Source organism: Muntiacus reevesi, chromosome 10 (genome assembly GCF_963930625.1).
Source record: "Muntiacus reevesi chromosome 10, mMunRee1.1, whole genome shotgun sequence".
In the NCBI taxonomy this organism is placed as follows: Eukaryota; Metazoa; Chordata; class Mammalia; order Artiodactyla; family Cervidae; genus Muntiacus; species Muntiacus reevesi.
Window position 1 is genome coordinate 49,827,160 of NC_089258.1, and position 24,539 is coordinate 49,851,698.

General features: G+C 35.9%; 1 protein-coding gene across 6 annotated transcripts in view; it reads left to right on the top strand.

Annotated features, from left to right (window-relative positions):
* Nucleotides 1-24,539, top strand: part of WDR17 (WD repeat domain 17) — a 64,329-nt gene that overhangs the window by 10,794 nt on the left and 28,996 nt on the right. For 2 of the 6 annotated variants that reach the window (XM_065947286.1, XM_065947290.1), the window contains exons 2-11: nucleotides 742-863; nucleotides 7,411-7,539; nucleotides 8,830-9,013; nucleotides 10,321-10,551; nucleotides 13,827-14,078; nucleotides 15,949-16,071; nucleotides 17,493-17,677; nucleotides 18,291-18,459; nucleotides 20,375-20,466; nucleotides 22,238-22,320. In XM_065947286.1, coding sequence (XP_065803358.1) covers nucleotides 798-863; nucleotides 7,411-7,539; nucleotides 8,830-9,013; nucleotides 10,321-10,551; nucleotides 13,827-14,078; nucleotides 15,949-16,071; nucleotides 17,493-17,677; nucleotides 18,291-18,459; nucleotides 20,375-20,466; nucleotides 22,238-22,320 — 1,514 coding nt within the window. In that variant the 5' untranslated portion in view covers nucleotides 742-797. Of the gene's footprint in view, nucleotides 1-48; nucleotides 119-244; nucleotides 265-741; nucleotides 864-7,410; nucleotides 7,581-8,829; nucleotides 9,014-10,320; nucleotides 10,552-13,826; nucleotides 14,079-15,948; nucleotides 16,072-17,492; nucleotides 17,678-18,290; nucleotides 18,460-20,374; nucleotides 20,467-22,237; nucleotides 22,321-24,539 lie in introns of those variants that run through there. The other 4 variants (XM_065947287.1, XM_065947288.1, XM_065947289.1 and 1 more) reach the window with 4 other exon arrangements.

Below are 24,539 nucleotides of genomic sequence, written 5' to 3' on the forward strand. Positions count from 1 at the left end.
ATTAGTTTCTGGGTTGTCCTTAGCCAATCATTCTGACTCAGAGTCCTTCCTGGTGGCGCACGCCTTGTTCAGCCAAGATGGATGCCAGAGAGGAGGATTCTGGGAGATGATCGGACAGGTGGTGTCTCCTTTTGACCTTTCCCGAACTCTTCTGGTTGGTGGAGGCTTATTAGTTCCCCGTTCCTTACCAGGACCTCCTGTCCTAAAACAACTCATGCAAATGGTAACTCATGCAAATGGTTACTATGGTGCCGGCCGGGGCTGGTTGGTTTCAATCCGTGTGCTTCCCCTAACAATTGTACCCTTATAACCTGGGGGCTTTGTTCTAGTTTTATATCCAGCTGCTGATGTTAAGAACGGAACACATTTTCTGTTTCTTGTTGTTTTGTGTTTTCTTCTGAATTCCTTACTTTTAACTTGATTACTTTTAGAAATAATTTACCTATTTCTTGCAAAAGTTAAATCCAAGATGCTTTTTAGACTGAAAACTGAAAGCCTAACAAAATATTTGACATAGCATTCACTAGTACTATACAACATAATTATTATGTGATCTATTTCTTATTTGACTATAGGCTTGCGTGTTCTGGTTAACATTATTTTTACAGATACTGTTATTTCTAAATCATTAAAGCTGTTGCAGCTGAAATGTGTTTGTACTTCTAGCTTCTCATGCTGAGCAACATTTCAGGAGACAATTTGGTAAACCCGTTTGGTTGAAACGCATTGTTATTACTTTAGGTGCGGACTGTTCTGATGCTGGTTTCCAATTGCCTTGATTAAAGTAGAAACGTTCTATGGCTTGGATGACTTACATTTCACATTGGTTTGAGCAAGATGATTGGTATGAAGGACTACAAAGAGTAAGATACATTTATGTTGTATTTATAATTTTCTGTTTTGTTTTTTTTACTTCTCATGCAGTTGTATTTCTATGTCATTTATATTGTGGACATTTTTGCACTGCAGTATTCTGAGGATAAATAAGATACTTATTTGATAGATTGAATAGCAGAGGTAAAAAGATAACATATAAGAATAGTCATCATTATAAATTGAAGAAAGGTGTTTTTTTCCTATCCTGTTTTCAGATGAATTCTTAGTATTTTCAGATTGTCTTTAGGCTTTAAAGATAAAATAGAATTCTTTCTAATGAGATTAATGGATGAAAATAGAAATAATTTCAAGAAAGTCTGTTTACTTAAGGAAAAACATTTCATGATAGAAATGTGCTAATACCATGTATTATAATATTGTAAAAGGAAATGAAAAAAATGTTCTGAAGAAGAGTGAGTGTTCCATTTGATAAATTTTTAGGCAATTAATTATGTTTCAAAGGGATTTGCATTGTTACTATGGCAACTTTGGCATAGCATAGCTATTCTGATCTATTATTGCAATGGCAGAAAACTGCCATTTTATTAGATACCTTATCAGCATGGGTTTAGTTTAGAATAACATAGGATTTCTCTTTGATTATGTTCACCTTTTAAATGAAAGATCCCTTGATTGTTTAAATGAAGGCAATTTGTGGATTTTACTTTTCATTCATGAGTGGAACAAAAGAGACAGAATATCTTCATGCAGTTTTACCAGCTTTTCCCCACTGTGGTTTGTGGGCAGTGCTAGCGCTCAGTCGTGTCCGACTCTTTGCGACCCCGTGGACTGTAGCCCCCCAGGCTCCTCTGTGCATGGAATTCTCCAGGCAAGAACACTGGAGTGGGTTGCCATTTCCTTCTCCAGCGGCTTGAGGGCATATATTACTAAAGTTACACAGTACTGAATTGTTCTTTCTCCTTACTTCTTCAGGGTGCTTTCCTAATCACATCAATCAAAGATATTTTCTCAGTATTTTAATTTATCTTTTAGTTTATCTTTTTAATTTATCTTTTAATTGTATCTTTTAATTTATCTTTTTAGTTGTAAATCCTCAGCAGTTTAAGCCTCTTGGGTTTTTTGGTTGCAGATTTCTTTTTCAGCTTCAAACAAGCTGGTAAACATCTCTGGAGGCAGTAAATATCTAACTCTGGAGAATAATCCTCGTGTTGTGGATTCTAAAGCATTCTTCATAAGGGAGGCTGAGAGTCAGTGGGTAGCTTACTAGCCTGAATTCCAGCCTTACCCATAAGTGATAGAAATGTTTCAGCGTGTGAGTTTAATAGCAGTATTTGAAGTTGCACTGGACACCCGGACATACCCACCCACCAAGACACGCACACACACAGACGTACACACAGTATAACTCTAGCATCCTTTTTTGTGTTGTGTATTTTAAATGTAATAACAGTGCATTTCGGATGTTCAGACAGAAGGCTCTTTTTCAAGTGCAGACTGTATATTCCTCTGTGGAAAAGAAAGGGGATGATAGTCTAATTGTGTGTGTGTGGGGGGGGTGGCTGATTTTTTTTTAATTTTTTTTTTTTTTTTTTTTACTAAAATTATGTGTTCTTTTATAGTGATTTTTAAGGCAGCTCATGGGGTTTTTGTGAAGATTCAATATCTTTCTCTCCACCATAACTCCAGTCTGCCCTTTAATACACTGTTGGCCTTTATTAGTGAATTTCTTGTTCTGAGACATCTTAAAAGAATAACCTGTTCTCATACATAGATGTAGTTCAACCCTCAAGTTGCCATATCCTTTTCATGAGTTTGAGCTTTTCTTGGGTCAAGTTTTAATCTGTTCTTATACAGACTTAGATGACAATGAAACATTGTACTCTAAATAATGAAAATTGAAACATGGTTATCTAATTTCTTCTAAAATTCCACCGTATGATTTTTCAGATGATATGTATGTGCATATATATCCTATATAATGAGCATTCATCATGCCGTATTTTTCCATAGTTGTTTTTTTAATGTTTACTGGAAAAGATAAGTTGATTTTAAGTAAAAAAATTATAATTTAGAAATGAGTGTTTGAGAAATCACATACAAGTATGAGTTTTATCTTAACATCACTAAGTTGACCTTTATACTTTGATATAAAATATCAAAAATATTTATATATTTGACATAAAATATAGCTTTTGATAGAAAATATGTATGATATAAATATATATTCAATGTCAAATATGTATTTGGTATAAATATATTTGATATGAAATATAGAAATATATGACATAATATATATGTCAAAATATATTTGATGTGAATATATATTCAATGTCAAATGTATGTATTTGGTATAAATATATTTGATATGAGATAGCAAATATATTTGACTTGCTATATAAATTTGATACAATTAATATGTATAGCATATGTATATATTTCTACAAACAGGGCACATGTATACGCACTGGATTTTAACTTAGTTTTATAACTAATTTTGACAGTGTTGTAACTCTAGCTGGATTTAAATTTCATGGTTATGTTATATTGTAATCTTGCCTGTGCAGAGATGAGCTTTATTGTTATACATATCTATTTCAGGTATATTCTTATAACTTGTGTTTTTGCATTTTATACACTTAACCCTTCACAGTAATTACAATGTATGTGTCGAGTGTTTCATCCAAGACTGAAACAAAAAATAGAATTTAGGTTGAAAAGATAAATGAAAAAGATAAAAATAGTATTTCTGCAGGTCTGCAGTTGCCAGACTGCTGACATTGTCAGTTGCTTGTGAGGTGACAGTGCTCAGGATTTCCTCCTGACTCCTTTGGAAACCCGCATTATCCGCGAACTGCACCTTAGTACTTCATCTTCACCGTGTGTGTTTTGTTTCTGGGCCACAAAGACAGCGTCTTCTGAAACAGCAGATGTTTAGGATGGACATGGAAATACTTAGGTGGTTCACATAAAAATGAAACATCCTCTTAAGTACAGATAAAAAGAGTACATAATATTTATCAGACATATAAAACTACCTGTCACATACATTTGAAATATATTGGATTACCTATATGTGTGATGTGTTTTGTAGGATTTGTATTTAAAATATAAATGTGTGTTTTGAAATGGGCCTTCAGTTGAATGTTTTCTATTTTCAGTGATCCAGAATAACTAACTGATTAACCTTTCATGCTGACCATGATATCAAAAGCTTCTGGACACTTTGTCTCTTCAGCAGTTGTAGATATCACTTAATAAAAGTTATATATATATATATATATATATATATATATATATATTATGATAATTTTGAAAAATAACAAGTTTCAAATACTAGCAGTTTAAATAATTTAGATTTGTAGATATGATAGTATTCATATCTTTAATAATCCATGATTTTTAGTATCTCATTCAAAAACCCTAATTTTTTAAAGAAGCTGCCATTTTGCTTTTTCCTGTTTATTATTTTAATGGCTGGTTTGGAAAAGTTCTTCAACTCTGAATTCTAAAGGCTTTAAGTTGTTGGACTATAATAAGACTTGTAAAAGCTGCCCAGGAACATACCACAGCAGACTCAATTGTATGAAAATATTGAAATGTTTATATTACCTGAATTTAGGAATTAAAAAGAAGTAAATCAAGATACATGATAAAGTAAAAACATATTAGCATGGATTTAGAAGTTTATTTTTTTAAATAAATAGTTAGCAGAAGGACTTAATAGTTTCTAGTTTGGCATATGAGGAGCTCAGAAGTCCTCACTGTGGCCTAAAACGAAACAATGAGAACTGAAAAATCAACAACTCCTTCTTAGATTCCTAAGAGACTTAAAGTCACCAGGCCAACTGCTGCTTCCAAATTGGAGAGACAGGCTTATGGGGAGAAGCGCAGTGTGCCAGAGCAGAAACCCACCCGCAGAAACCTCGGTGGGAACCAGGGTCAGAGTGGAGAACCTCAGCAGTAATTGGTGACTTGCTGGAGGCTCGTGTATCAAGTCCCAGAGTGAAAAACTCCCAGGGGACCCAGTAATAAGGAGGCTTACAGCCTTTTCTGAGTTTTGTCTCCAGGACTTTTACTAGGTTTTCACAGTAAATATCAGAGAAAGAATCCTACATGCTTCTGGCAAGGGGAGAGGAAAAGGAATTGTTTTGAAATATGTCAGAGCATCCTTCTTCTTAACAAGGCTGCTCTGTTTTACCAGAGCCTGATCTGCAGAGGTTTTATCTGCACCCAACCTGTCTGGGAGAAGGGAAAGAACCAGCCCCTGCTAACCATCCTGTCCTACCTAGGGGAAGAAAATCTCCGAGAGTACTGGTGGAATTCCCACTCCACGGGCATGGACTTATTGGAAGACAGAGAACTAGCTATAATCATGGACTGCACAGTCATCTTAACATCACAACACTGAAAACCTATTTCTGGCCACAGTTCTTTTAGGCAGTGACATCATGTCCTCCTGTCAACAAAAAATTACACGGCACGCTAAAAAGCAAAAAAAGAAAAAGCACAGTTGAAAGAGATTAACTAAGGATTGGCACCAAAGTCAGATACGGCAGGGATGTTTATCTGTGTCCAGCTATTATAGTTGGAAACCTTAATACTGCTCTGTCAGAACAGATCTAATAGACACAAAATTAGTAGAGACATAGTTGAACTCAGCAACACCTTCAGGCAATTGGATGTAATTTGATGTCTATCAGCTATTTCATCTATCACCAGCAAATTACACATTCTTGTCAAACTTACATGGGAGATTGACAAAATAGACCATATTCTGGACCAAAATCACACCTTAACAAATTTAAAAGTATAGAAATAATAGTGTCTGCTCTGAGACAATGGAACTAAACTAGATTTCAGTAACAGAGAGCTGGAAAGTCCCCAAGTACTTAGAGATTAGACAAGACAACACTTTTCTAAATAACATAAGGATCAAAGAAGAACTCTCGAGAAATTAAAAATCATTTTGAACTAAGTGAAACTGAAAGTACAACTTAAGGAAATTTATGGGAGGCAGGAAAAGGAGTGCTTGGAGGGAAATTTATTGCATTGAATGCATTTATTAGAAAAAAAGGAAGCGACAAAATCAATCATCTCAGATTCTGCCTTAGAAGACTAGAAAAGGAAGAACAAATTGAATCCAAAGTAAGCAGAACATAAGAAATAATTAGAGCAGAAAATAAAAGGGTGAGAGACTTGAAAAGACACCTCACTGAAGATGATAGATGACATGCAAGCTTATGGAAAGATGTCCAACATTACAGGTTATTAAGGGAATTGCAGATTAAAGCAACAATAAAATGCTGCTACATGCCTGTTAGACTGGCCCATCTAAACCACTGACACCACTAACTTCGGTGAGAAGGTGAAGTAGCAGGAACTCTCATTTTTGTCTGTTGGGAATGCAAAATGGTGCAGACAGTCTTAATGTTTCTTTCCCAAATATAAACTCAAAATTTGTTTATACACAAACCTTACATCCCAAGGATAAACTATAAAAGCCTATTTAATTCACATGTAGTTGAAATCATGTATATTTTCAGTGAAAAGTAATATTGCTGTAACATTGTGAAAAGGGAAAAAGTGTGTATTTCTTTTTTATTTATCAAGAATGCTTGGTGTCATTAGGGGAGGAAGAAACCAGGTATTTGTAGCAGTTTCTTATACTTGTAAGCTCTCAAAAGCACAATTTTTTGTTATGCTAATTTTCACTGCAGATTATTTACTTTTTTGGGAAATGTATCACTAGTTCCACTCAGATAAGGGAATTTAATGAAATTAATAAGGGAATTTAATGGGGTGAAGAAAGAAAAAATTGGAGTGAAAAAAAGAGATCTTTTCAGGAAGTGGAACTATGAAATAGAAGAGATATAAAGAAGAAAGTAGTTTTTTAAATAAATGAGAATTAACATAACTGACTGGGCTTGTTTACTCTCAAATCCTCTCCCCTGCCATATAAACGGTGTATATTCTGTAATTTCCAGTTTCCTTCTGTCCCCTCTTCACAGTGAAGACTACTGGTAACCCAGCTTTTGTTCCTGCCTAATGTACCTCAGATAGTGTTTGTAAGGATGCTAGAGGCAATGTGAAACTCAAGTTCTGAGACAGAGAATACTCCCAATACTGTGTTGGCTCACAGTGTTTTACGTTTGAGCTTGCTGCCTTGAATGAATTGCCAGTATTTAAAAATTGGTACATTTACATGAAATTCTGGGTGTATCTGTCTCTTTGGGAAGGGTCAGTGGTACTAGACCCTTTGGATAGGAATGTGCACTTTACGTTTCACTCTGACCCCTGTCACTGCTGGTGGGATTCCCAGCCCTCTATCAAGTGTCATTAGTCATTTATTTTATAATCTCACTTCCCTAATAGAAATGGCCTGCCCTGATGTCTGTTGCTATTTGGAGATTTCAGCTCCTATTCTTTGAAAGCATACACTGAGATTAATAGTGCTAGCAGAACATTTTTTCAGGGCATAGAGATAAGGATTTAGGAACACAGATATAAAACAACGAAGAGGCGATTTATTGAATAATGGAGATGACCAGCATTCCTCTGAATTTGCTTTTCAAGGTGAACATGTCCCAGGTAAGGCAGGTGGGACTGCTGGCCGCTGGGTGTCAGCCGTGGAACAGAGACGTGTGCGCTGCCAGCGAGGACAGGTTTGCATACTGTGCTACCCTGGCCATCTATGTTTATCAGGTAAAAGAATGCTGACTCTTTTCAATTTTCCATTTTCTCAGGTAAGATTAATATTTAATTAAGTTTGAAAAGCTGGTGAAATGCTATTAAAGTCTGCAGTTTCGTTAATAAAAATATTTAATTAACTCTTGATTTGCAATTCCTGACTTCAGTTTTCTGCATTGTGCTCAAGAGCCCACGTGGGTAATTTTAAAGTCAGACAGGACCACTGACATGCAGAATGACTTCTTCATGCACTTGCATTTATAGAGTCTTCCACCGAGTGGCTTTTGCAGCAGTTTTTTCTATTAGATGCTTTGCATCTGCATTATCTACCTTTGGTAACCTAAATCACTAACTACTTTAAAACTTGTAAACCTGTTCATCCCTCCATGTACAGAAAATGCATTTATATCTTTAAACAAGCTTATGGTGTTGGGTGTAGGCGACTATGTTAGCAGTTAAGATTTTACTGCAAGTATATGGTTAAAGAAAGACTGGTGGCATTCATAGATAATTTAATAATGATTTGAAAAAGTACCATATAACACTGTGAGAGGTTCGTTACGTGTTCAAGGGAAAAACCAGATTCGACAAAATACAAATACAGTATATAACAGTATGTCATAAACATGTTAGAAATGATAGATGAATTGATCTACTAATTAATGGCACAATTACAAAGGAAATAGGGAAATTAGGCTATTCATTTTGTCCACTTGCATGTAAAAACAACATAATGCCCTTTCCAAGAAGCAATAACATAAAACAGGTCCAAATGATGCCATTGCTTTGCAAACCTCGCATATCTTAATAATGCAATAATGAGCTGTTGGCTTACTTAACGTACATTTTTTTATTCAAATACAAGTTAAAAACTGCAGAAAATTATTTCAAGACCAAGGTATTTTTCCCTCATAAATAGATAGGGCTACAGAAAATATAATAAATCTCTGAATTATGCATACTTAAATGTACATTTATTTTTGCTTGTTTTAAAATTGATATGTTTAATGTCAGTCCTCTTTTTTTTTTTCAGGAATGGTCCTCTGTTTTTTTTTTTTTTTTTTTTTCATTTATTTTTATTAGTTGGAGGCTAATTACTTTACAATGTTGTAGTGGTTGGGATTTTGTTCCATTGAATACATTTGAATTCACTTGAAAGTAGACCAAAGCTTGAGTTATACTCATATCTTGTTATTAGGCACACTCATTTTCGTGTGTGCAGCTTTTAAAAAATAATGTGATTATTAATGGAAAGTGTGTTACCTAAAAAGAAGCACTGATATGTTTTATTTATATTTTTTTTAGTTGGATCACCATTATAATGAATTCAAACTCCACGCAATTATGTCTGAACATAAGAAAACAATCACAGCTCTCTCTTGGTGTCCACATAATCCTGATCTGTTTGCAAGTGGCAGTGCTGATAATTTAGTGATCATTTGGAATGTTGCAGAACAAAAAGTCATTGCTAAACTTGACAATACGAAAGGTATATCTCTTAACTGGGATTTACTTCATTGAATGAAATATTTTTATTTCAATAAGCAAAATATTATACTTCAATAAGCTCAGGTTTTAAAGTAGTGTTTTCCAAGCTTTCTAATGAAAGTCCATGTAAGAAACACATTTCATGTCATGATTCATGGTTGTGTGTGTGCATGCGTACAAACCAAAACACAGTTTCATGAAATAATCAGACTTAGTACACTGATCAATTAAAAAACATAATCAACACCAGATAATTTGTTTAAATATAACATTAAAATTCAAAAATAAATATCAAAACAATATTTAGAGATAGTTTTCTCAGTGAGACAATTATAAGAGATTAATAATTAACCTTTGTATGTTGTCTTTTAGTTTTAAAAGGGGTTATATATACATCATTGTATTTTCTTGCCCTAACATTCATGTGAAACAGGTGGTCAGCTAGTTTTAGTCAGATCCATTTTATAGATAAAGAAATGGGCTTAGGTAACATGACTCATTTAATTTAAGGCAAAACTAAAATTTAAGTCTAAACTCCTGATAAGACTGTAGTTGTAGCATTAACTTTGGTTTGGAATTAAATGCGTATAGTAGCATTTAACTTTTCATACATTTAATCCTTATGCCTGCAATGCAAGAGACCTGGATTTGACCCCTGGGTTGGGAAGATCCCCTGGAGGAGGAAATGGCAACCCACTCCAGTATTCTTGTTTGGAAAATCCCACAGAGGAGCCTAGTGGTCTACAATCAGTGGGGTCACAAAGACTCAGACTCAACTGAGAGAATAACACTTAACCCCAATTTATATTTAATATCCTTTAAAGCAGAAATTGTATCCCATGCTAATTTATACACCTGAATCACCTAAACTAGGTCTTATGCACAAAAAAAACTCATTGTACGTTTTCATTGCTTACAGTAAGAATTCATTGCTTTAATATTGGGTTGGCCAAAAAGTTTGTTCCAGTTAGAAAAATCCAAATGAACTTTTGGGGCAACCCAATATATAGTTTCCTGAAAGAAAGAAAGAACTCTTAAGTTTCTTTGAGTATGTGAAGCATATGAGCATATGAGTAGTTTTAAACCAGAAACTAGGTATACTTTTTCATCATAGACGTACTCTCCGCATGTTCCTTGTAGTCTTTAGGGTTACTTTATAAATTAAATTCCCAAGTAAGAGGTAGTTTTTTTTTAAATAATGAACATAACCTTGTATTTTAGTTGTCTTGGAAGCGTAGGATGCAGATAATATTGAATGGGATGATCTTGTGCCACATCTATTGTGTACCTGTATTGAATTTACTCCAGGGACGCCTGCCTCTCTTAGCTGGTGCTGGAATGCTGGTGATGCCGTGGCGTTTGCTTCCCACAGAGGCCCGCTGTTCATCTGGACCATCTCAGGACCAGACAGTGGCGTGACTGTGCACAAAGATGCTCACAGCTTCCTGTCTGATGTCTGCATGTTCAGATGGCATACACAGAAAAAGGGGAAAGTCGCCTTTGGTCATATTGATGGAAGTCTGTCAATTTTTCAACCAGGTAAGAATTTTCTTTTAGTCAGATGTCTTCGATTTTATTTTTCTTATTAATATATGTAATTTCATGTTTACATGGCACAGAAAGTTAACAGTATTTTAATTTTTAAATAATAGTTGTGCTTGGGCTTCCCAGGTGGCTCAGTGGTTAAGGATCCATCTGCAAATGCAGGAGATGGAGATTTGGTCCCTGGGTCGGGAAGATCCCCTAGACAAGGAAGTGGCAACCTGCTCCAGTATTCTTGCCTGGGGAATCATACGGACAGAGTTGCCTGGCCGGCTGCGGTTCTTGGGGTTGCAAAAAGGTGGACCCGACTGAACACACACACACAGCACAATAGTTTGCAAATATTATCCAGTACTATTCCAATTCCAAATAACTATTAGAAGTAAATTTTATTTATAAGACATTTTAGTACATTTCACCATCTCTTAGGGACACAATTCAACCCGTAACAACCCCATACAGATTCCTTGACTTCATTATTCTGTAGGATGTTTAGCAATTAACGTGCACAGAACATCAGTATAGCCCTGTGGTGTGTTTTCCTTACATATGCAAGAGTTAATGGGTCATGAAGGAAGCCCCACTTTTCAGTTCTGACACTGCATTCTAAACTGTGAGTTTGAAACTCTGAGACCATTAGCACCAACAGCATCAGGTCTTGTCCTGAGGGGTGGTCACCCTTCCCTTCTGAGTGACTGTCACCACAGATGGTGTTTCTGTCCTCTGGGTTCTCAGAGCAGACTGTGATCTCAACCTCTCTGCTGTCCTGCTTTTATCTCACTTGGAAGAAATAAATAATCATGGAGGACTGCCCACAATAGTGCAGTTCATCCATCATTTGGAAGCAGTGATTTTTAAACCCTGCTTAGTATGTTTGTGAATTTCTTTGTGTGTGTTGGGCAGGGGTGGGGTGGGACATCTTGGCAGGTGGTCCAGCTGAGGCTTCAAGCCTTCTGATCCCTTTCAGTCTGAAAAGCACCACTTTATTCTGTATTGGACTTCATGTAAAAATTCTCATATTACCATATGACCCAGCAATCCCACTTCTGGGCATACACACCGAGGAAACCAGATCTGAAAGAGACACATGCACCCCAATGTTCATCGCAGCACTGTTTATAATAGCCAGGACATGGAAGCAACCTAGATGCCCATCAGCAGATGAATGGATTAGGAAGCTGTGGTACATATACACCATGGAATATTACTCAGCCATTAAAAAGAATTCATTTGAATCAGTTCTAATGAGATGGATGAAACTGGACCCCTTATACCGAGTGAAGTAAGGCAGAAAGATAAAGACCAATACAGTATACTAACGCATATATATGGAATTTAGAAAGATGGTAACGATAACCCTGTATGCAAAACAGAAAAAGAGACACAGAAGTAAGTACAGAACAGACTTTGGGACTCTGTGGGAGAAGGTGAGGGTGGGATGTTTCGAGAGAACAGCATCCAAACATGTATATTATCTAGGGTGAAACAGATCACCAGCCCAGGTTGGATGCATGAGACAAGTGCTCGGGCCTGGTGCACTGGGAAGACCCAGAGTAATCGGGTGGAGAGGGAGGTGGGAGGGAGGATCGGGATGGGGAATACATGTAAATCCATGGCTGATTCATGTCAATGTATGGCAAAAACCACTACAATATTGGAAAGTAATTAGCCTCCAACTAATAAAAATAAATGGAAAAAAAATTCTCATATTAATAGGGGATTCTAGGGCCAAAAGAGGGAGAAGGCAATGATACCCCACTCCAGTACTCTTGACTGGAAAATCCCATGGATGGAGGAGCCTGGTGGGCTGCAGTCCATGGGGTTGCTGAGAGTCGGACACTTCTGAGTGTCTTCACTTTCACTTTCCTCTTTCCTGCATCGGAGAAGGAAATAGCAACCCACTCCAGTGTTCTTGCCTAGAGAATCCCAGGGACGGGGGAGCCTGGTGGGCTGCCATCTGTGGGGTCGCACAGAGTCGGACACGACTGAAGCGACTTAGCAGCAGCAGGACCAAAAGAGGTGGAGAACTACTGCTTTAGCTATTTCAGGTTATATCCTTAGACAAAACCAGGTCATTAGAAAATCTGTTTTCAAACTTCATAGTAGAAATGTTTTAATTAAATTGACTTTGGTGTTATTCCAGGGATATGCACTAATCAAATTTTCATTGTTTCCTTTTGGAAATGTTGTTGATGGCATAGTGCCTATGTAATGTTGCTTTTATAATCTGATATGTTGGAGGACAGTATGTAATGATGACGTTGCAGGAAGAGCTATGGTATCTTTCAATTATCTTATTTTTTGAGTAAGCACTTCTTTTAAAGTTTATGATACTTAGGAATAATTGGTACTTCTGTTAAGGTTGTAATCTCTAAACTTAGCTGTTTCACTGCCTTTCTGTTGCAAACGAGAGGAACATTTAATTGCAGTTCCCGTGTGGTATATCAGCAAAAGCCTTTTTTTCATTATCACCAGTGTGTATATAATTTGGAAGAAATAAGAGGATTGTTTGCTGGTCCTTTTCTTCACTTAATTTCATTTGTTTCATCTCCCTGTTTTTCTGGCTGCCTGTTTGTTCTAGTAGCCAGGAGTGAATTACGATGTGGCAAATGATAGTATGAATGAGGACAGATGACTGTAAATACTGGGATGCTGTTTATCATACACCCACTTCAAGGCAATTAACTCATTTACTCTTAAAAAAAAAAGACCTCTGGTATCGTCGTGTTCTCTACCATAGAATAAAAAAGTGAGCACACAGATATTCAGTATCTTGGGACTAGAATTTGGACCCAGGCAGCCGTCCAGAGCCTGTGCTTTCAATCAGAACACAATATTCTTCCTGTTGGTGAGCACCTCCCTACCCCTATGCTATTGTAACTTAATGAAATTGTAATTGTTGACAAGATCATGTGGGTTGTTTTTCCACTTTTTTTTCCTAACAGCTTCTCAGTAGCAAATAGAAAGATATCCAGGATACTGGGGATTGCCTAAGCAAAGCCGTTCTGTCCAGCTGCATCCTTGGTTGTTTGGGCGCCAAGTCATATCTGACTGTTTGCAACCCCATGGACTGTGGCTTCCCTGTCATCCTTCGGACAAACTCTTAATTCCTCTGCATCCACATGTCAGTTATGACTTCCACATAGAAATGCCAGACCTATATTCCAGGACTCTTGGGATCAGTGGTCTGCAAAGAGGAAATTCAGATGGTCTCAGTTGTTAGTCTTATTTTGGAAATTTTGTTGAAAATCATGTTCCTTCCATCTGAATAGGTAATAAAAGCCAGAAGCATGTGCTGAGACCCGAATCTCTGGAAGGGACAGATGAAGAGGATCCCGTGTCAGCCCTGGAGTGGGACCCGCTCTCTACTGACTATCTGCTCGTGGCTAATTTGCATCATGGACTTCGCCTGGTGGATTCCGAGTCACTTTGTTGCATCACGACGTTCAGTTTGCCCAGTGCCGCGGCGTCCGTGCAGTGCCTGGCCTGGGTTCCCAGTGCTCCTGGGATGTTCGTAACTGGAGGTAACTTGGCCTCGTTCCCCAGAGCTTCACATATGTGCATGTTCTTTAATTGAGTCAGGGAAATTGTACTCTTTGATTGACTGATTTTGTATAAGACATTAATATCTCAAATATTACCATTTTTTACAGTAAATGCCAGGTTTACTTTTATTTCTATTGTGTATCATTAACATAATGACAAATAAAAATGAAAAGAAGACTCAGGTTTCTGGTAAAAATCATAATATGTCATGTATGTACACATGTGTGTGCATGTCTGGGTTTGTGTATATGCAAAAGGGAACAGCAGTTCAGTCTCAGCCATGGCTGGATGGCAATAAAGGTACTGGCTAGAAGAACAAGTTATATGAATGAGAGGTCGCTTAGCTTCACTGATAGTTTTGAGTCATGTTTTCCTAATTATAAGACAGTCAGCAAATCTAAGAAGTGATGGAGGATGGGAAGATGAGGAATTTAAAATAGTCATTAGGAGTTAACTATGTGAGTGACTTACCACTCACATAGGTTCAGAGAAACTGAGTACTTTCAGTATTTCAGCAAATACTGCCCATATTTGCTAAGTCTAAAATAAAAGACAAAAGAATCTTTATCCTTTCAACAGCTTTAAAAGAAGTTTTTATTTTTTAAGTACTTTAACTACACATGGAAGTAGACAGATTCTTTTATATATGTTAATTGACTTATATAATTATATATATTATATAATATATATATCATGCACACGATATAATTAATGATAGACATGGGAATTGTATTTTTATGTATTATTATTACTGTCCTTATTATTGAGATGAAATTCACATATCATAAAAATCACCAAGTTAAAGCTTACAGTTTAGCTGTTTCTGTGTTCACAGCATTGTACAACTGTTACCACCATTTACCTCCAGAATCTTTCCTCATCCCCCTGGTAGACTCTGTACCCATCAACAGTCAGTCTCCATGACCCCCAACGCACTCCCTAGTCACACATGTATGTACATTAACCACTAATCTGCTTTCTGTCTCTGTGATTTGCATAATCTAGATTCACAGGAATTGAATCATTCAGTGTGTGGCCTTTTATGTCTGGCTTCTCTGATTTAACATCAGGTTTTCAGGATTCACCCGTGATGTAGTGTGGATGAGTCCTCATTCCTTTATATAGATGGATAATGCTCCATTGTATGGATATGCCAAATTTTGTTCCTTCGTTAATCAGTTGATAGACACTTAGATGGTTTCCACTTTTGTGCTGTTACGAACGATGCTGCTGTGAACTTGTGTGTGCAGGCTTTATGTAGACATGTCTGTAATTCAGTGGGGTGTGTATGCAGGAGAGCAGTTGTTGGGTCATATGGTAATTCTGCATTTAATCAGTTGAGGAACTGCCAGTCTTGTTTCTGGAGTAACTTATTAAGGTGGGAATTTTGGAAGCCGGGGGTTTTCTAGTTACTCTTCAGGCATATCAGCTAGTCCTTGTTTGGCTGCAGGTGAGCAAGGAAGCAGTTTACAAACGTCTCAGAAGAGGAGGGATTGTTAATGGCAGGGGTAGAAAGTTTTCTGTGACTGGCTTTCCTAGAGCACGTTGTCACTGGGTGCTTTATTGTGATAAAATCGTCATAACTGTCTTTTCTGGGTGAAGCTGCAAAAGCAAGCAGCCTCTTAGCTTAGAAGGCAATTTGGAACAGAAAAAAAAAACCTGCCAAAAATTTAAGGGATGAGTATCATTTCAGCTGCTTCTTTGTATTATTATAGAATATTGTGTGAAGAATGTCAGTAAGTGGTGTTAAAAATCTGGCAAGTTGAAATTTTGTTATTGCTTTTATATCTCAGCATTTTCTGTTTCAAATAAAATGTACTAAGAATGCTTTTCTTTTGATCTGACTAGATTCCCAAGTGGGTGTTTTACGCATTTGGAATGTTTCTAGAACAACACCTGTTGACAATTTTAAATTAAAGAAAACAGGATTTCACTGCTTACATGTACTGAATTCTCCTCCAAGGAAAAAATGTAAGTAAAAATGTTAAAATTTAATATTTAAAAATATCATATTTGCTGCTATCAAATAAAATCATATAATGATATAAATATAACAAATACTGGATGATACTGAAAAGCAAATTTTTAAAAACTGCCCTTGATAATACGTGTGCTAAAGATACTATCAAAGCCACACAATATCTAATATTGCTAAATTGAAAATATTTAGAGCAAAATTACATTTTTAAATGTTATTGAATGAGGATATTAAAATAATATTAAATTGTCTACATGGGGAAAATGAAACGATGATACTGGTGAAAATAAGAAATAGAGTGATAGGGTTAAGTAAAATTGCTCTGAATCAAAGAGAAAATATACTGGGAAATATTTATCTATATTCCAGTGTGTAATTAATATAGATTGACCTAATAATTTACAGTGGTGTCATTATTTTAAATTATATTTGCAAGAGCATATTTACATTCTAAGGGAAAGTTTTTTTGAAAGAAGACAAAATATGTGATAATCCAGTGATACCTGTATCAGATCTGACCTGCAGAATTTTAAGATAATAAATTTGTACTGTTTAAGCTGCAAAAAAACCAAGAATATACAGAAAATGACTAAGCAAGGAGACTTTTATGCAGAGTTGGGGAAATGAAAGTCTATGAAAAGTAAACGTTGACAAAGAAGAAATTAAAATGCACATGTATGTCAGACAGTTGTGATTGTTAAAATAGGTGCTAAATTAAGTGAAAGTCGCACAAAGTGTCTGACTCTTTGTGACCCCATGGACTATACAGTCCATGGAATTCTCCAGGCCAGAATACTGGAGTGGGTAGCCTTTCCCTTCTCCAGGGGCTCTTCCTAACCCAGGGATCGAACCCAGGTCTTCCGCATTGCAGGTGGATTCTTTACCAGCTGAACCATAAGATAAATTAAAGTGAATCATAAATAATCTCAAAAATAGTTATTTTCATTGGATTGAAAATTTATGGAAGAGGGTTATTAGTTTTAAAAGAAAAAACTTCACATGTATGTTTGCATGTGTAGAGGACGCAATAAGCTTTTATATCAGCATTTTGAAAGAAAATTCTGATTCCAAAATAGTCATGCTGTGTTTTAATTTATGGGGCAGTAAGAAACTAAATATTCACCACATATTGTGATTCCTCACACTAATTTTTATTCATCGTGTTTCACCTGCACCCTATACACCTCTTTTCAAAATAATATCCCATTTTGTATATGTGTGTGTGTGTGTGCGCGTAGGCAGTTCTGCAAAAGTACACCTGTGGCAGAAAATCTGATCATTGCTTATTAAGAGTTTGCTGATACAAATTCTAGATAAAAGAAAACGAAGGAGCATCTATATAAATTAAGTCCTTTGACTTCATTCCAGCGTGTGGGAAGCCACTGGCATTAGGGTTGATTATTTTCTTTCCTAGTTTCAAACCAGTCCCCAACCAAAAATCGTTACACATCCTCCACCAGTGAAGCAGTCCCACCCCCAACTCTGACGCAGAATCAAGCGTTCTCTCTTCCTCCTGCTCACGCCGTGTGCTGTTTCTTGGATGGTGGCGTTGGACTTTATGATATGGGAGCCAAGAAGTGGGATTTTCTTAGGGACTTGGTATGTCTGTGGTTTTTCTTTCTATTTATAATGCAATACTTATTTTGTGTATTAAGTGATATTTACTTTTACTTATGTATTAATATTGTCCTCAGATTATTTTTGTAGAGAGCCATACATTAGGAATTTATTTCGGTTGACTGAAACTTTTTAGAAAGATGTCTAGAACTATTAAAAGTATTTAATTGTAAATATTGTAAACATTAAATTTCTTTAAATAGTACTTTCTGCTTAGCTTATCAGGACTATTCTGCATTGGGCAGTGTTCCCATTATTGTTTGGGCCATGTTACCCCTATGGGTAGTATCAGAAAATCATGTAGTTGCACCGTGTTTTGGAAGCAAAATGAGAAATAGAATATTCTTTCAGGACGAAGGAGAAAGTCCATCTCTGCCAGTTACTCCAAGCTTTCTTGTTCTCATTCATGAAATGAACAAGGTTGGATTAAGCATTTTCTAAGGTTTATTTCTATTATTGAGTCATAATAATTCTGTGAGTCTATAAACTTCTTTTGTTATGATCATGAAGCCTCTGTGTCAAATAGAATACATCCCTGCTGAGAACTCACATTTTGCCTGGTTTTCTTCTGTGCTTTTTTATGCTGCATTCCTAGGGTCATGTGGAAACTATTTTTGACTGCAAATTCAAGCCTGACAACCCCAATCTTTTAGCAACAGCTTCATTTGACGGCACCATAAAAGTCTGGGATATAAACACGTTGACTGCGGTATACACTTCCCCGGGGAACGAAGGGGTTATTTATTCCCTTTCATGGGCTCCAGGTAAGAACCTAAATTTTATTAAAATCAGGAGTACAGTGGAATGACTCTCCTAACTTTTATGTTCATCTGCATTATCTTCTGTCTTTCAGTGCTGTCTTGCTCCAAATGATTGTGGAGGCAAATTAGTATCAACATATGTGTTGGTACAGTTTGGGGGGGATTTAGAATAAACTCCCTGAGCAGGCACTTTGATTTCTGGGCCCTTCTGTATGGTGTAGTCACATAGAAAAGCCACAGTAAATCAGGGTGATACTGACCCATCTCATTTTAGCTGCATTTGTATAGATCTGCCTGTAAAGTGTTAGTCGCTCAGTCATGCCTGACCCCATGAGCCATAGCCCACCAGGCTCCGCAGTCCCTGTAATTCTCCAGGTAAGAATACTGGAGTGAGTTGCCATTCCCTTCTCCAGGGGATCTTCTCGACCCAGGGATCAAACACAGGTTTCCCGCATTGCAGGCAGATTCTTTACTGTCTGAGCCACAAGGGAAGCCCTGTAAAGGTGTAATGTATTTTACATGATGGAAGTTTTCCTTAATATTTTCATGTGAATCAAACATATAAAAATAAAATATTTTTTTTCTAAAAATTATGCTACCTGTCTTTCCCTGGTGCATGTGTTTTGTGAACAAGAACGATCATCAGTTTGATTATGAGCATGTGATTTTGTATAAACTCCACTTTTGTAATATTGAAGGATTTTATGCAATACAAGGGTCTTTTCTTGGACTCAGTATGATGGAACCTTTATACTTTCCTATCCTTAAAAAGAAAAGAGATGTCCTGTGAAACCGCTGGCATTTTCTCCCAAAACATTAAATTTTCCTGTAATGAATAACTTTACAAACTAAACTGAGTTTTTCACTTTAAAAAGTATGTAGAATGTTTTATTTGTTCTAATACTAATATATGAATTAAAAACTGACTTATAGCCAGTATATAGCTTATTTTTTAGCTTATCTCCTCATTCACATAAATTTTTAGCCCTGAATATATATATATATATTATATATATATTTTAAAATATATATATATATTATATATATATGTTTTAAAGGGTTTGATGTCTATTTCCCTATTTTTAGAGAAGAATCACAGGAAAATTTTTAGAGGTGCAAATATATGTGAAAACTTTTTCCCTAGTAATTTTAGAGCCCCAACAGGGTAGCAGAATGAAAATCCTAGAAAAACTGGTGAGGACTATTTTTTAAAGTACTTACAGTCATTTATCACAAAATAATTCCTCTATATTTTTTCTCCTAGGTAGCAGGTACTAGCTGTTTTGTTTCTTCTAATGGAGAAAACCTCTTCTTTGATTACCTTGTAACAAATTCAGAATCATCTACTAAGCAGTAATTTGATTTTCATAGATTTTTTTCTTAAAAATAAAGAGTATTATGTTTTTGATGGAGAAAATGAATTTTTTCATGTGTCTTGCTTACAGAAATATCTACTTTCCTAACCATTAATAGATTACGAAAATTGTTAGATGGTCAGAAAAATGTAAATGCTGACTGGATATGTAATAATACTGAGGAATTATTGATAGTTTTTCTATTTGTGATTATACTAGTTTGATCACATTAATTTATTTTATTTTTAGACATCTGTATTTTAGACATCTGTCCTCAAGTGTTTATTGATGAAAGAACACAATGTTAGAGCTTTACTCCAAAAAATCCAGTAGGAGGCTATAGACGAAAATAAGATTGACCATACTTTGATAACTGTTGAATTTGTATGATATATTTATGCACTATACTTTCTGTCTGTATTTGCATGCAATTAATAATTTTCATTATTTAAAAAAATACTTGAAGCACTTTGCAAACTCGTCTTTTTCAAAAATTACATTTTTAAAAAGAATTGCATTTGTGGCAAACATTTCATATAATATCTAACAAATTGTTTCCCAAGGTGATTTAAATTGTATTGCCGGAGCAACTTCCCGAAATGGTGCTTTTATTTGGGATATTAAAAAGGGCAAAATGGTACAACGATTTAATGAGGTAGGATGTATTTATTGCTAGCTAAATAATATAATGTCTTTTATGGCCTCATGTATTTTCAGTGCTTTTCTCTCTTAATTTAATAGTTAATCAGCAGGTGGCATTATATTCTCTTAATTAGAAGAAAATCCAAGAGGACATGCATATGCTAAAATGAATTCTGAAAAATGTAACTAGGATGCAGTTACTCAGCTAAAGTTGCATTAGAGGTTCAAAGGAATTTTAAGCCATCTTCCACAAAATCGTCCAGGCAAATATTCAAAAGTTAGAAAAAGGTTAAGCTCAGAATGTGTCCCAAATCACAGTCCCAGTTGTGTCACTTGTTAGCTCTTGACATAGAATCATTTTATTGGCTTGAGCCTGAATGTTCACCTATAAGATGGTAAAGTTGAATGTTTTAGTTCTGAGTCTCAAATTTCATTTTTCTATAACAAGTTGTAAAAACTCCCTCTCTCCTCTTTGCAGTGTCACAGATTGTCCTCTTCCTTCTGCTTAGAGTTGAATTGTCCTTCCATTTGTTCCCTCTGTTCTGTTAATATTTGCAACACGTTAGCTGTGAAGGGAGGAAAATAATGAACAGGGTCTAGGATTGTCCCTCAATTTCCTGAAATTTCATTCAAGTGGTTACAGTGATTATTGTACTTAAACTGTGGCTGGTGTTAAGGGGAGACTAAAGTGACTTTTTCTCTGGAGCTTTAGGGCTGTTTTACTAAGGTGGTCTTCTGTTTGCTATTTTTAACTTTTTTGGGGCGTCCACCTTTATAAAGATGGACACAGGAATGGAGGTGATCTTTATACTCATTCAGTTGAAGAACTTGGGCTCCTCCATTGGCTGAGTTCATCCTCATGAACTCAGTGCACTTAGGGGTCAGTAATGTCTTGCGTTTTATTTTGTGAGGCCCACGTGACAGTTAATTGAAGTCAGCAGTGTTAATTTTCCCCACATTTATTATCCTAAATTTAAGCAATTTTGATACTGGTCCTATCTATGCTACTGGATACTGGGAAAGCCGTGAATGACATGAGACGTCCTGGATGCTTGGGGCTGGCTCTGGGGTCAGATTGGGGCTGCCTAGTGCTAATGAGAAGGTACCTAGGTCACAAGACACCAAGATGCTGGGAGACTTGAAAATTAGTTGATTACACCCATTAGCTAGTTGATGAGTGACATTCCTGTGTATAGATTATATTCTTTGTGTTTTTAAAAGTTCTAATCATACCAGCTGTGATTATATTCCCTTACCCTGCTCCAGTCTAAGAGTACAGATAAATGTAGAGTACAAGTAAGCATAGAGTGATTTGTTATAATAATAACCTTAAGCCTTCCTTCTTTTATAAAAATAAGATTTTGAAATTTAGAAGAACAATAACAGTTGCTTGCAGTATATCTTACACTGTAGTTTTAATAGCATTGGGTTTAAAAAGGATAACTATCTTCATCATTATGGGAAAGATGGGCTTTCCTAGAAAAAGGTATAAAACTGAGCTTAATTCTACAGATGACTGACAGACTTTGGGTCTTTATCAGTGTCCCCCAAAAGAAAATAGAGCCACCCAGTTTATGTCTTAAAACAGTGGTTTTGTTTCTTAAGTGTGATAGCTTTATGCATTCATAAAGTGTATATTCAGCTTTCTGTTGCTCACAATAATGTCTCTGTAGCATCATCTAGAGCAAGTTCCTAATAGAAAAGTAATATTAGAAGAAGTAAATAAATAAGAGAAAAAAGGGGTGAATTATTTCTTATTGATAGGTATTTTGCATTTTTTGAAGCATGGAAAAAATGGGATATTCTGCATTGCCTGGAGTCATAAAGATTCCAAAAGAATAGCAACCTGCAGTGGTGATGGTTACTGGTAAGTACTGTGTATGAAATCACACTGTTTATAAAACATGTGTTTGATAATATCAGTGTCTCATGTTAGCACCTGTATTAAAATATTTGATAAGATTCTGTTTGTACAGCTCTGCCAGCTACTATCATAAATATTATTTATGGTGGCTTCCCAGGTGGCCCTAGTGGTAAAAAACCTGCCTGCCAATGCAGCAGATGAGACCCAGGTTCGATCCCTGAGTTAGGAAGATCCCCTGGAGGAGGAAATGGCAACCCACTCCAGTATTCTTGCCTGGAAAATCCCATGGACAGAGGAGGCTGGCAGGCTACAGTCCATGGAGTCTCAAAGAGTCAGGCACGACTGAAACGACTTAGCAGCTCCATGTGTAGGCACATGCACTGCTGTGATATATCAGTAATAAATAACAATGCAGTGATGTTTAAAAATAAACCAGTAATTACTTTCTAGATGTAAAACTGCTCAAATTATAACTAAAATACTGTGACTTGCTTCAAAGCAACTTAAAGTACTTTCAGAGTCTAATCCTCATCACGTTTTGAGGAAAGGGTATTTCATTTCCCAAGTGACTCAAGAGATATCAAGTGCTCTAGAAACTAGTTCACAGTATATGTTATTCCTGTAAAAAGGATAAAAAAGCTTTGCAAGGAGGAATAAGGTCATGCTGTAGGCAATTTCTAACTAACTTCTCTGACCCTGTGTTTCAGAAATATGTGAGTCCCAGGGAAAAGTAATTTTCCAAGAAACATATGTAAGGGAAGAATTGACCTTGAATTTAAAAAAGTTTTTAATCCAGTGGTACTACCATATAGCTATAGGTATTGTCATCTTTGACATGTGGTATAGGAATTTATTGTTGTTGAGAAATAGTTTATCTCCTCTTGGATTTTGCTATACCCTGCCCCATCTTCTCACCCTCACTTTTTAACTTCACTGGGAAATACAGAAGTTGTAGAAACCAAAGATCTGTACCAGGAAGCTAAAATTTTCAGAAACAACAGTATTAGGAATTTTTCCCTTGAAAAATGACTATTTGCTAATTGATACATACCAAAATACAAAATATGTACCTAAGAGTTTTTTTATTAGGGGATATGTAGTTTTACCATGTATTTTCAGGGCAATAACTTACTTGATAAATACCACAGTCAATCACTAAACATTTCTGAGTGTAGGTTACCACCACTCCCTAGTAGCCTCAAAAGTTTTGGTGGGCCTAGAAAGATCCCCTGGGAAAGAGAATGGCTGCCCACTCCAGTATTTTTGACTGGCGAATTCCATCAACAGTAGAGCCTGGTAGGCTGTAGTCCAAGGGTTTGCAAAAAGTCAGACAAGACTGAACGATTATCACATTTCTTTCACATAACAGGGATATTTTAAAAGGGTCTTTTCCAAAGACTTTTCAAACTTTGCAGTACATTAATTTACACACAGCTTTGTGTTCCTGATGGAATTAATAGCCCTTGTATTATGGTAATAATATAGAAGGATATTGTGTGCTCAGTCACGTCCAACTCTTTGCGACCACATGGACTGTGACCCACCAGGCTCCTCTGTCCATGGAATTTTCCAGGCAAGAATACTGGATAGGTTGCCATTTCCTACTCCAACAGTAGAGTATTAAGCTTCTTTTATTTTTGCATTGAAAGTGTATGAAGTGTGTTTGGAGAGAAAGGGTCCTCCAGATTTCTAGTTGTATCCCTTGAAAATGTGCCATGAAAATGTTAGAATAACTTACATGTCTTGGACTTGGTGTAATAACACATATAACCAACTCTGTAAATAAGTTGCTTTAAACATAAATTTTCAACTGTTAAATTTTCAACTGTTAAACTGAAAATCTAATGCTTATGTTTTAAAATATATGTATTATACTATGTATTTCCTGAATAAATATAAGAAAATATGTTCTAAATAAAAAGGTATCTCCTTTAAGTAGGTTTCAGTGGGTTGCCATAATTAATACTATGTGATGTAAACATACTTATCATATTTATAATATCATTTACATGATCCCATACTTATCATATTTATAATATCATTTACATGATCCCATACTTATCATATTTATAATATCATTTACATGGTCCCATACTTATCATATTTATAATATCATTTACATGGTCCTTTTAAATGTTCCCTGTTCTCTGCAGACAAGGTCTCTATCCTAAAACATTTTGTTTAAATTACACAGTTTTGGCTTTCTTTCTTTGAATAATGTA